This window comes from Pogona vitticeps, chromosome 1 (genome assembly GCF_051106095.1).
Source record: "Pogona vitticeps strain Pit_001003342236 chromosome 1, PviZW2.1, whole genome shotgun sequence".
Classification (NCBI taxonomy): domain Eukaryota; kingdom Metazoa; phylum Chordata; class Lepidosauria; order Squamata; family Agamidae; genus Pogona; species Pogona vitticeps.
The window spans coordinates 300,309,191-300,322,271 of NC_135783.1; the positions used below are offsets into that span (position 1 = coordinate 300,309,191).

Below are 13,081 nucleotides of genomic sequence, written 5' to 3' on the forward strand. Positions count from 1 at the left end.
TCCTTGCTCTAGGATCAAGCAGAATGACCAGTGTGTTCCAGGGAGGTAAAGGAGTAGGGTTAAGTCTGTGAGCAGAGATTTCTCTCCCAAATTCCAAAGCCATCCTTTTTCTTTCTTCCTGGTGCTCAGTTTTAATAAGCTTTCTACATTTATCATTCAATATACTGCTAATCTTCTACCTTATCATGCAGGAAGGATTTATGCCTTACAGCCTGGCCTCATCCCACTCCCTTTCCTTCTGCTAATACTACTCTCCAGTGGCATCTTGCCTGGGCATGTTAGGCAAAAGTTCACCACTTGAACTCTTTCCTAAGCACACCTGAAGCTCTTTCTATGACAAGACCAGGCCAACTCCTTAAAGCCTTCCTTGTTCCTTTTCTCCTTCCGACAAACTCCGTAACTGAGGCAAGTTAACCTTGACTAGTCTTAGGCCTGTTTGATCAGTCTTATCTCTGTGGCTACCTAGACGTAATGAACCATTTTTACCAGACTGTGATAGGTTTAATTTCCCTTGAACTTGGGCCATAAGCTTAGTTAATAAGCAATCCTTCTGTCCCTTCCGGCCTTCCAATGATCCATTTTATAGCATTTTATAGATCTGGACTCCACAAACAGTTTGGTTGATCGGATGGAGATTGCTGGTGCATCATCTCCCACTGCCCGTTTGGTTCAGTTTAAGCCTGTAACGTTGGAGGAAGTGACCAGCGTGCTGGCTTGCTGCAGACTTGCTGCCTCCCTGCTGAACCCTTGCCCATCATGACTAATAAAAGCTGCCAGTGAGATCATTGTAGATTGGGCTGTTAATGCTTCAGTGAGGCAGGATTGTCTTCCCTCATGTGTGAAGGAAACAATCCTTTGTGGCAGAATGCCCAAGTCACGCCTGTCCGTCATATGGAGCTCTAAGGCAGGACAAGAGGGGTGGAGTCAGGAGAACAGTTGGAGACTGAGAGGGGAACTTTGAAGGGTTAAGACAGAGTTGGTGTGTGTTAGAGAATAGATAAGAGATAAAAGTAATAGAAAATAGATAGATAGTCCTAAGATATTGTTACAGTGGTTAATGTGAACGAATACTGTAACATACAGCCCTGCTCTCACCTGTCCGTCATAGCTGGGCAGTGGAACATCAGCCAATGAGGGGACGGAGGGTGGTGCAAAAGGGGGAGGAGCTGAAATATAAAAGGTGTGTGTGAGGTGTGAGAAGGGGAGAAGAGAGATGGATAGATTGAGAGATTGAGAGTTAGTGATTAGCATGTTAGTAGGCCTGTGAGCCAAAATAGTCAGTGAGGAAAAGTCTGTGTGTGATTCAATGAATGAGAAACAGTGATTTACAACTTGATTTACTACCTGTGATTTACTTATTTAATTTTGTTATTCCAATAAACAAGTTTTGTTTTGGAAGAAACACTTGTCCTTTTTGAATATTAAATATAAGTGGTGGCAGCAGTTGAAGAAAAGTAGTGAGCACTCCTGGAGGCCTGAGTTAGCGGAGGCTTCAGAGTGGCCCGCTACAAATACAAACAAGCAAACATGTAATCTTATCCAAGTTTAATGACTGAACAATAAAAGAACGTCTATGACTTCTGTGATTCACCAATCAAACCATAAATAAACCTGTTATATTTGGCAGCCTGAGTCTAAGAAACATATTTGGTGCATGGTGGATAAAGATCCACTGGTGGCAGCAGATAAAGGGAGAAAATAGTACATTGTGTCCGAAGGCGGACCTGTGTTTGAAGGAAAACAAACAGGGCACACTGGGGGGGGGGGGATGTGACACTATTCAATTCATTTTGAAATGAACTAAGTAACAGATAATCTTATCAACTTTAGACAAGTTGCCAATATACTTTCTATGGACAAGAATGGATGGTGGTGGAGCAGCTCCAGATGTTCCTGATGGAGAACTGCCTTGATCCATTCTGGTCCAAGTTCGAACCGCAGCATGGTACCAAGACAGCACTGGTCACATTGCAGGATGACCTGCTAAGGGAGGCCAATTGGGGGGGGGAGGAAGGGACTCACCCTGTTGGTACTCCTGGATCTCTCAGCAGCCTTTGATACTGGTGACAACAGTATTTTCCTGGTTGAGTGTGGGGATTGGACCTTTGGCACTGAGGTGGGCTCTGGTCCTTTCTCGAGGGCTTGAGAGAGAGAGAGAGCAGCTTGGGGAAGAATTGTTGGCCCGTTGGACTCTCAATTGTGGGGTCATCAATTTCTGCACTGCATTTTAACATCTATGTTAAGCTGTTGGGAAGGTCATCCAGAGATTTAGAATGCATTGTCATCAGTATGCTGATGACACACAACTCTATCTCTCTTTCACATTTTTTGGCAGCGGATGGCGTTCTGTTGCCGGAGGGCTGCCTGGCTTCAGTTATTGAATCGACTAGGGCTAATAGGCTGAAGTTGAACTCTGACAAGATGGAGATCCTCCTCCTGGGAGGTCCTTCTGACATATTAGGGGATAATATTAGGGACTGTATGAGGGAATACTTCCACTTAGGGATTGAGTCCAGAATTGGGGCATGTTCCTGGATCCAGCTCTCTCCTGGGATTCCTGATTGCAGCCATATCCAGGTCAGCCTATAATTAACTGAGGTTTATTGCCCAGCTCCTCCCCTACCTAGATGAAGGACTCCTGAAGATGTCGATGCATGCACTGATGATCTCCAAGACTGACTGCTGTAACATTCTTTACATAGGGCTTCCCTTGAGGTTGACCTGGTGACAGCAGCAGTTCCAGAATGGGGCTGCGAGACTGGTGGTGGGTGCAAGCAAATTTGATTACATCTCCCTAGTCTTGGCTCACCTCCACTGGTTATCTGTGATGGTCCAGATCCAGTTCAAGATTGTGGTGCTTACATATAAAGCCCATCATGGTTTGGAACCTTGTTACTTGTTGGAGTGCCTGGCCCCCAGAACATTAACCAATACCATCAGATCCTCCCAGGCTGTGCTCCTTTGGGTGCCACACCAAGGGACGCCAGGAAAACCTTTACCAGAAAGCAGGCCTTCTTGACTGTGGCAACAGTCCTTCGGAACCAGCTCCTGGTCAAGTGGCACATGGCTCGCTCCCTGTCCACAGTCAGAAAGTTGTTCAAAAGTTCAAGTCCCTGCTTTTTACAGAGGCCCCTGAGAGCAATCTTATATGGTTCTGCCTTGCCCTGCCACCCTGCTCTGAGTTAAGGCTGTGGAGCCCTTGTTTTGTATTGTTTTAGCAGATTTGACATGCTTTATTTATTGTTATAGTTGTGTTACTGTTTATTGTTGGGTTAATTGATTATTAACTGTCCAGAATAGTGCTTTACATGAATTGAGCAGTATAAAAGTTTAACAAACAAACAAGCAAACAAATTTGACCAAAGGAGGAAAAATTATTTGTTTAATTATTCTTTACCATGTGGACTACATATCAATGCTTTAAACAACCACTTAAGCCTAAAATAAGTATTTGTTCTGGTTCACATGCAACTTTATAAAACATTTACTTCATTACAGCTGTAATTACATATCAAGAATCAGTATTTTCTTTGTTGTTGTCATCTAGTATCAAGTCACTTCCAACTTATGGCAATCCTACAAATTAGTAAACTCCAAAAGGTCCTATTATTCACTGCTCTGCTGACATCTTGCAAACGGAAGCTGTGGCTCATTCTTGAGCCAATCCACCCCAAGTTCAGTCTTCATCCCATCAAGCTGCCTTCCACTTTTCTCAGCCTGATTGTCTCTTCCAGTGAATGTGGAAGCGTAAATTTACATGCTAATGTATTGTTTCTTCTTTTTATAAGAATTTTAAACAGAATACTAAGAATTCTGGTGTCCCAAGGGGCAGGGGCCTGGCAGCTACAAACACGGACCTCCTTACTTTGCAGGGCCACCACCTTCTCTTCGGCAGCCCTGCAACTTTGCACTGCTCCCAAGGCATTTCACTTTGTGTCATTGCAAAACAGAGCAGTGAAACAGGCCTGGCTACTCCCAAGTTTTCCCTTTGGGGCTTTTTTCTTTCCTGCTCTGCTTTCAGTGCACCCTTCCGGGATCCCTGAAGCTTCTGTCATGCAGTATGGACATCTCTCAAAGGATGACATGTAAAGAATGATATTGCTCAAAGCCTTGATTACTCAGCCACTGGAATACAATATGTGCAAGACAAATCTATCCCCCTGAACTTTCTGCGCATTGGCAAATTTATTTAAACTATCCTTACACCACATTTCTCCTTAAAAGGACCCAACGTGGCTCATAGCATTATAAGGACAATATTTAAAAGCTAAGAACAGTACATGTACAAAGATTAAAAAATAATTAAACAAGTATCATATTAAAATTGTAAATAAAATCAATCCTAAAAACACATTTAAAAGCAAATAAGTGCCATAATCCAATTGGAAAAACTCTTACACTGCCGGTCACGAAGGAAATGCCTGTCTGAAGAGAAAGGTCTTTGCCTGCTTGTAGAAGGACAGCAGAGATGGGGCCAGCCTGGTCTCCTGTGGGAGGGAGGGAGTTCTAGAGTCTGGGTGGGGCAACAGAGAAGGCCCTCCCCCCTGTCCCCACCAAACCCGTTTGTGAAAGTGGTGGGTGTTACAGTAACGGTGATGTCATCTGCCCGTCATTGATATGGTTGTTTGTCATCTACCAATAGCGTGACAGGAGGTGGGACATAAGAGGGTGGAGCTAGGGTATTTAAGGGGGAGTGAATGAGGTGTGAGTCAGATAGGGTTTGAGATAGGGACTTGATAGGGTCTGGATAGGGACTTGATAGGGTCTGGTTAAGGCTTTAGGGAGTTAGGGCTTGTACGTTGTGTAGTACTGTGCTATATATTAGAGTGAAGTTCTGAGAGAGAGTGTGTGTGTGGGGTACTTTATTATTACTGATTGCCTTTTATTTTAATTATTATAGTGATTTACCATTCCTTTTGTTATTATCAATAAACATAAGTTTTTATTTTAAAAATCATACTTTTGTCTGAAGAGTCTTATGAGGGAATGGTTGGTGGCAGCGTGAAATAAAGTGAGTGTGAGTGTGACGTGGCAGCTCCTTTGTGTCGTATGAGGAGGCTGTCACAGTGGGCCTGAGAGAGTGCCTCATATTAGCAAAACCAGGCATTTCCTTATAGTATGTTTTGCTTTGTAGCATTTTCCATCTTTTAGTACTGCACTATAGACAGTACATTAAAAAAGCATTCAGTGAGTTCAACTTGGTGTCCCAGCTAACTGCCTGGTTAGTCTACCATCAAGGCTGGCCCTTGACCCCACCTGATACACAAAGTGTTCAAATCAAGTTGATACTAAGTTACAATTGTAAATAAGAGATACTCCTACACTTCCTTAAGAAGGTACAAGATGAAAGGCACATGTTACGCGGCATGTACATAGAGTAATGCACTAATAATTATTTGAAGGTACAATGTTTACAGACTAAAATATCAGCTGGTTATGACTTAGAATGGCTAGGTAGCAGGACAGGTGGTATCATAGTCACCGGCAGCAGAACATTTCAAGTAATTCTAGAAAAAGATATCTTGTTCTGCTGCATTTTATATTCATTACATTTGCTATAATTTATATCTTTTCTTCCAGTGAGCTTAAGGTGGCACATACGGCTCTCCTGCTCACCTCATCTGCACATGAGGTGAGCAGATGTAACTGGCATAAGTTCACCCAGTGAGTTTTATGGCCAAAGAAGAGTGTCCACAAGAGTGTTTCTAGATTGCATAGGATAATTTGCATCTGTAGTATATTTGTTTATCTTGAAGTAATAAATGAATTTAGGATTAATTCAAACCTCCCATCCTTGAGAAAATCATGTGGCCAAAGCATAATTTGAACTCAGGTCTTGGTTTAGTTACTAATATGCAGACTCCTCATTTAACAGGCACTTACTACAACATGTAATATACCTTGATTCCTGTTTATTGTTTGCATTCCATTATCATCTATATACAACAAGGTTAATTCATTTAGACTGTGGAAGTGATGTACTTCTTCAGGTCAGGCTGCCCATCCTGTTTCAAAGGTACTAGGAACACCCATTTTAAAATAGAAACTACTACCACCTAACATGTTGAAAAGTAGTTTGTGCTCATGATGTCCTGTTTTCAAAGAGGTAGCTGTGTTAGTTCGTATCAGCATGTATTAAAAAAAACAAAATAAAAATAAAAAGAATGTTTATGTTTTTATGTTCGCTGGTTTTGTCATGCTTTCTATGACAGTCCACAAATGAAGAGCTAATTAAGAAAGCCGTCTTATTTATCTCGAGGTTCACTCGGTTACATTTTTGAAAGTCTTCCTTTCCTCCATTTTTAAATGTCTCCATTCGAAAATCAATGGATCGCTCTTCATTTTCTTGGCTCTTGATAAATTCTTCCTCTCCTGCCCTATTATCTTGAATACCATTTATTCCACTAAACACCGCATGCTTTCTTTTTGCACACAATTGTGTTGCGCCCTTTTAAATTGCGACCGACCGAAAGGGGATTCTTTATTTTATTTTTAAGCAACGGGGAGGTTGGAGAATGAAAGGGGATTTTTTTAAAAAAATGTATGCGAAAAATGATCCACTGTCAAGTTCCCACTTTTTTTTAAGGCGCACTGCGATCATTTGCAATACGCATGCCATCTCGACTTATTACTCTGGAAATCATAAACCAAAACTTCCTGGGAAAGTGACAGGTTTCATTGGGAAAGCGAAACTCCTGGGGCTGTTATTTCCCTAAAGTCTGGTACAGCGAGGAGGAAGCGGTACAAAACCCAGAGGAAACACATAAGAAGTTGAAAACGATAAAAAAATCTGGTTTATTGCGGCCAGATTTCGTACAAATACATATATCCGCGGCAGCCTCCCCTTTCCCTTCACTCCCATCCTCAGAAAGAAATCCTGCCTGACTAGGCAGGCACCTGAGCCATTTCAAGCCACGCCCCTCCCCTCCCCGCGCGCCAGATGACCCGCTCAGCCTCGTCCCGGGCAGGAATCGGCAAAGTCCGGGCTTAACCCTTTGCGCCCCGCGCTACCTGAGCTCGTCGCCGCGGCGCTCGGCAAAGAGGTCCTCATGTTCCGCCAAGTGCTGGCGAGCCGCTGGTCGCCCCGCACGTGGCCCCTCGTGGCTGCCCTGCTGCTCCCACAGAAGGAGAGGAAGGACACCGGCCTCCGTCATTGGCGGGTAATCATAGCAACAATAAAACCTGACTTTGGAACAAATGCGGGGTAGTCTGTAAAATAGGAAACGACACGGCGGGAACTCTGCCCCCGCAACCCCCCCCCTCGCGTGTTGGAAACGGGTGGGGGGGTAACTTTGTAAGCTTATCGAAAGTAACGATGAGTTAGTTGAGAAAGGAACGCTGTAAAGGTAGGAAGAGACATTACATGTCAATAGGAGAGGTGTAGATAGAACGTGGGCGAGCAGGTGGAGAACAGGGCCGGCTTGGTTTGTTTCTGGGGTGGTAAGAAGTACCAAAAAAGAGAGATTTGTTTGAAATGGGGTGCTTAGAGATACCATTGCGGATACTCTGGACTGCCAGAAAGAGGAACAAGAGGGTCCGAGATCCAGTGAGCCTGGACTCTCTCTGGAGACCAAAATTATGAAACGGAGGCTGTCATGCTTCGTGCGCATCATGAGAAGCCAAGGTTCTCTGGAAAAGAGGATAATAATGCTGGGAAAGGTTGAAGGCAAAGTGGAGGGCCAAATACGAGATGGATTGACTCCCTAAAGGAAAGCACATGCTTGAGTTTACAAGAGCTGAGCAGGGCAGATCATCTTCCACCCAGGTCTACCCGAATCACTTGACAAAGCCAGGATGGGGGGCTGAGGGGCCTAACACCGAGAGAAGCCCGGAAGGAAAGAACAAGAAACCGGGCCTTCTCGGCAGTGGCCCCTCAGCTATGGAATAGCCTCCCAATGGAAATCCGTCTGGCTCCCTCGCTGGGCATTTTCAAAAACCATTTATAAACCTGGCTCTTTAGGCAGGCCTTCCCTCCAGTCAATTAACTGATTTTCTGTTTCTTTAATTATTCCATCTTGACAATGTATATAGAAACAAGTTTATAGAATTTTATTATGTATGCTATAACATTGTGTTTTATTATTCATGTAAGCTGCCCCGAGTAGACTTTGTCTAGGGGGGGCGGGGTATAAGTCCAATAAAAGTAAAGTAAAGGCGGACAAGAAGACATGTTGGACATCACTCATTGGAAGGGTTTGCCAGGAAAGATGAGTGAGAGCCAGTGTGATGTAATATAGAGAATGTGTTGGGCTAGGATTCAAGAGACCTGTTGGCCATAGAAACTGTCTGGGGAGGTGCCAGTAATAACCAGTGCCTGAACATCTCATATAGCTTGAAAAGTCAAAACCCTGTAAGAGTTGCCCTAAGTTGAAAGTGAGTTAATGAACTGAGGTGAGCAGATTGTTGGATCTTCCTCTTCCTCTTCCTCTTCTTCTTTGTTATTTTCAGAATCCCCAATATTTAGTAACAAAGCCAAGTGGGGGTATGTGCACATTGTGTTAAAAAAACACACAGAGGGGCTCCAAGTGCATTCAGAGACATGAGGGTGGGTGCTTTATTGTTCTTTCTTTTTTTGTACCAGAACTTAATAGAGTTCACAGATTTTTCACACACAGATCCAGCCCTGTATATTTCACACTTTCTTCATTCCAGTAGCCTAAATTAGGGAGATACCCTTTCCACCCTCACAAAATCTTGTTATTGCTATTGTTAAAGCACTGGGAGTCAGAAACCCTTTCAGATCGACTGCAGATTACCCAGTGATGTGTCAGTAGATCTTGATCTTCCTGCTGCTGATCTTTATTCTGCATCTCCATTAAAAGAACAAGAGCTCCATCCATTATTTCAACTCGCCATTCCAGTTTAGGTTGTTCTGATAAAGAGGGTGAGCAGAAGCTATAAAGAAACATATGTATTTTCCTTGAGGGTGTTTCTGGAAGATTAGAACTTATAAAGCAAACAGACTTCAGCTATCCACAGTCCCACTTTTAGCTACAAAACTATTAACAACTATTAGATCCAAGAATTTATCCTGTACTTGGGCTGATTGATTAAGCCTTTCCCAAAAGCAAGAGTTTTAAGCACATTGGCAACATTAACTTACTCTGCTGCAAACAGTGTAAATTCAACTTGCTCAGTAGTACCCCCTGTAAGGAGCAAATTGTTTCCAACTCCATCCATATGCAGGGAAGATGTAGAAAAGGTAGCAGGACACAGAGTTGTCTGTGCAGCCAAAACATATTTTCTACATAGGGCTTCCTGTGGGGCTGACCTGGAGATTACAACAGGTCCTGAATGCACTTCCCTCTCCTGTGAGCCCCAGTGGCTTCCCCATGTTGAAGGAGATTTCATGGGACCCTCACGACGTTCGGGGGGGAGGGGGAGGTATGGGCTTTTTTTTAAAAAAATTCAAAATATTGCCACAGCTGACAACATAATCAGCTTTATATATTATAACTATGCAAACAGGATTTCAGTGTTGATGATTTATGGCAACACTGTGATTCCCAGCATGGTGTAGTTCAGGTTCCCAACCTTGTAATCTAGACGTTCTTGGACTGGCGTTCCCAGAAGCCTTTACCATTAGCTGTGATGTCCAGGATTTCTGGGGATGGTAGTCCAAGAATACCTGGGAATCCAAGGTTGGTGACAACTGATGTAGTGGATAGTGTGACCAGACAAGGAATCTGGAGAACAGGGTTCAAAACTCCACTTGACTGTGGAAACTCAGTGGTGGAGTGGAACTGGTAAAACCACTTCTTAAATATATCACTTACCTTGAAAGCCATATTAGGGTTGCTATATGTCAGTTCCAACTTGACAGCACAGAACACAGACACACAGTTTTTCTTTACACCAAGGATGATGTAAGTACTTTCATACGCAGGGTTTAACATGCACTTGCTCCACTTGGGTTTTTACAGGGGGGCTGGACATCATTGTCTTCCATTTGTAACTGTCCTGCGCCTTCCCACTGTTTTATTTGGTCTCCGTTTCTCACCAGGAAAAATAAATCTACTGAGAGAAAGCTAGAATATGTATACAAACCTGGTAGCCTTACATACTCTTGATCTGCAATGGTTTCATTATTATGACTTTCCACCCACATCCCCTCATAAGTGGGGATGATGGGAATGGAAGGAAGTTTGCTGGATAACCCAATTTTCATTTTCTTTTAATTAATTAATGCTCAATTGCTGTTGTCAGTATAACAAAGCAGTGTATACAATTGCACAAATTATCTATGCTGTAAATTTGCTGAATTGTCTACAGACTTTGAGGTAAACAACCTCAAAGAACAACTAATGAAAAAGTCCAAAGAAGATTGACAAGATGATGTGCTGGGCCAATTAGTAGAATGGCAAAACACCTCAGTGTATACTTGGCGTGAGAACTTGGGTGGCTTAAGAATAAGGCTCACTTGCAAGAATGTTGTTTTTCCATATTTACATTTGATATTTTAATTCTAGTGTAACATTTGCGTTTCTTCAGAGTTGCACAGTCTTAGTTGTACAGGCCCTGATTATAACTATCTTGACAAATGTTTTCAGTGTGAACCCTTAGGAGATGCTATAGGCAAGTTCTAATCCAAAAATCTGTGAAGAATGACATCTTGTGCAATTCATGATGTCCAGAGACATTCAATGTATAGAAACATGACCTTGACAACTTATACCGCCTCCACCAGCTTACACTTTATCTTTTTAAATGTTTGGCAGATACAGTTAGTTACAATTTAATATATTTGGGCTGATTATCTTTCCAGCGGGAGAAACACCCTTACTACAATCTCACCGTGAAAATTCTCCGAGCGAGAAACATTCAAGGAACAGATTTGTGTAAGTCTCTGGAGACATTATCTTTTGCATTTCTGTTCTTCCCCCTCCCACACAGTCTTACTATTCCTGTTAAAAGAGTCTCCTCAGCTGGGTAACGTGTTTTGTTCTTGTGAAAACCAGAAAGTCTTATTCATGAAAAAAAGAGCAACATGTTTGAAAAATGAGTAGACCTAAGGTGGCATCAAGTCCATCATCTTGATTCCGGTGACAGTCAGCCAGGCAGGGGACATAGAAAACAGCCTTTATATGTAGGCAGACCACTGCTTCACTGATAAATTGCTCAGTACTGTCTACCCAACTCCTCACATGACTAGTTAATAACTACTGTTGTTCTAAAGGAGGCTACTTTGAAGAATGCCTTATCTCCTTCTGAAGATCTAGTAGACATGAAAAAAGTACAGTGGACCCTCGACTTACAGACGGCTCGACTTACAGACTTTTCGAGTTACAGACTTCTCTGGCTGCAAAATTTAGATTCGACTTGCAGCCAGAGAATCGACTTACAGACCAGAAAAAAACCAAAATGGAATAAAAATAGAATAAAAACCACTGGTTATGGGATTAATCGGTTTTCAGTGCATTGTAGGTCAATGGAGATTTGACTTACAGACTTTTCAACTTGCAGCCACCATTTCAATACGGATTAATTCCTTAAGTAGAGGGTCCACTGTAATGAGTCAATGCTAAGTAGCACTTTCATAGCCACATTTCTTTCTGTCTTCCTTCCTGCAGTGTCCAAAGCAGACTGCTATGTGGAATTGAGTCTTCCAACAGCATCCCCAGTCATTTACCGAACTCGGGTTATTGACAATTGCAGTGATCCAGAATGGAATGAAACTTTTCAGTATAGAATCCACAATGCTGTTAAGGTAAAGGATGATATTTTTCAATACAGAATCTTTTACTATATTAGGCAGCATTCTTCATCTTAGAAAAGAGAACCATTTCAGTGGTTCATTTCATTTTCATTTCAACCATTTCATTTTCTGAGAACATATGTTCTTCACAGGAAAATAAAATGAAATCCTGATCCAGACTTGGAAATTATTCGTGAAGGCTTTCATGGCCGGGATCTAATGGTTGGTGCGGGTTTTTTTGGGCTCTTTGGCCGTGTTCTGAAGGTTGTTCTTCCTAACGTTTCGCCAGTCTCTGTGGCCGGCATCTTCAGAGGACAGGAGTGCTACTGGACAAGCTTCAGAACACAGCCAAAGAGCCCGAAAAACCCACAGCAACCATTGGAAATTATTATTCAGTGGCCAGACTGTAGAGAGCACCAAGGTCTGGAGGTGAAAATAAATGACAACACTTCTAGCCCTATTCACTTCCCTGTTTTTCAAAGCATAAATTTTATATTTTGTTCAAAGTCGGTGGCCATATTCTTCTTCTTCTTTCCTTTGGTGGTAGCTTGTATCTGTGCCTTAGGGCAGAATGGGTGGGAAATGGTGCTGCCTGTCCCAGGTGACAACATTACAAAGTCATAGCTGTGTTCTGTGGAAACCATTCTTCATATGGTCAAGTTCTGGTTATGCTTTCTGCCCAATCTCTTCCTCCTTCCTTTGTCTCACTCCTACACTCTGACTCTTGGCACTTGTCCCAGACTATTTCCAGGCAGTCAACCTTGATAAGAAGAGGAAATAGAACAGAGATAAAAGTCCCAGAGGGCTACTAGCCACAGGAAAGCAGGAAAATGCATGGCTGATTTTGCCTCATGCGAATAACTGTTTTGCCATCATTTCTCCCTATAGCAATAGTGTGATGTACTTTTTCAAGAAGATCTTAAAAGATCTGTCCTTGCTCTGTCCATGTATAACATACTTTTTGGCATAACATTTTGGTAGTATTCTGGGCTGAGGCTATGATGATGGAATCTAATACCCAAGCCCCTTTGAAAGCCTTTTAAGACTATTATCTGCACAGATGAATGTTTAATGAAGTGGAAGTGCCTGTGGATGAATGCAAGTGGGCAATTTATTAACAATGAATATAGTGACAATACATGACTGTGTTGGCTTCGTAATGTTCTTCTGTTGTTTCTGTGAAACTACACAGAGAGCTGCTTGCACCATGGTAATAATGTAATCTTCAGCAACATATTGCCACTAATTAAAGACTTCCTTTTTTTAAATTTTGGCACACATGTACAGCTAGTACACAATGGCTGAAAGCCAGTAGTAAGTCACAACTAGAGTAGGCTCATTGAAACAATGGAAGAGTTGACTCACCAAATCCACTACTCTAGCTGT

General features: G+C 42.5%; 1 protein-coding gene across 1 annotated transcript in view; it reads left to right on the plus strand.

The window, feature by feature from the left end:
* Positions 1–4,555: 4,555 nt before the first annotated feature.
* The window catches only part of PLA2G4F (phospholipase A2 group IVF), a 35,172-nt gene continuing 26,646 nt past the window's right edge, over positions 4,556–13,081 (plus strand). The window contains exons 1-3 of the mRNA XM_020793704.3: positions 4,556–7,160; positions 10,766–10,838; positions 11,571–11,707. Of these exons, the coding sequence (XP_020649363.3) occupies positions 7,050–7,160; positions 10,766–10,838; positions 11,571–11,707 (321 nt within the window). The 5' untranslated portion in view covers positions 4,556–7,049. The remainder of the gene's footprint in view (positions 7,161–10,765; positions 10,839–11,570; positions 11,708–13,081) is intronic.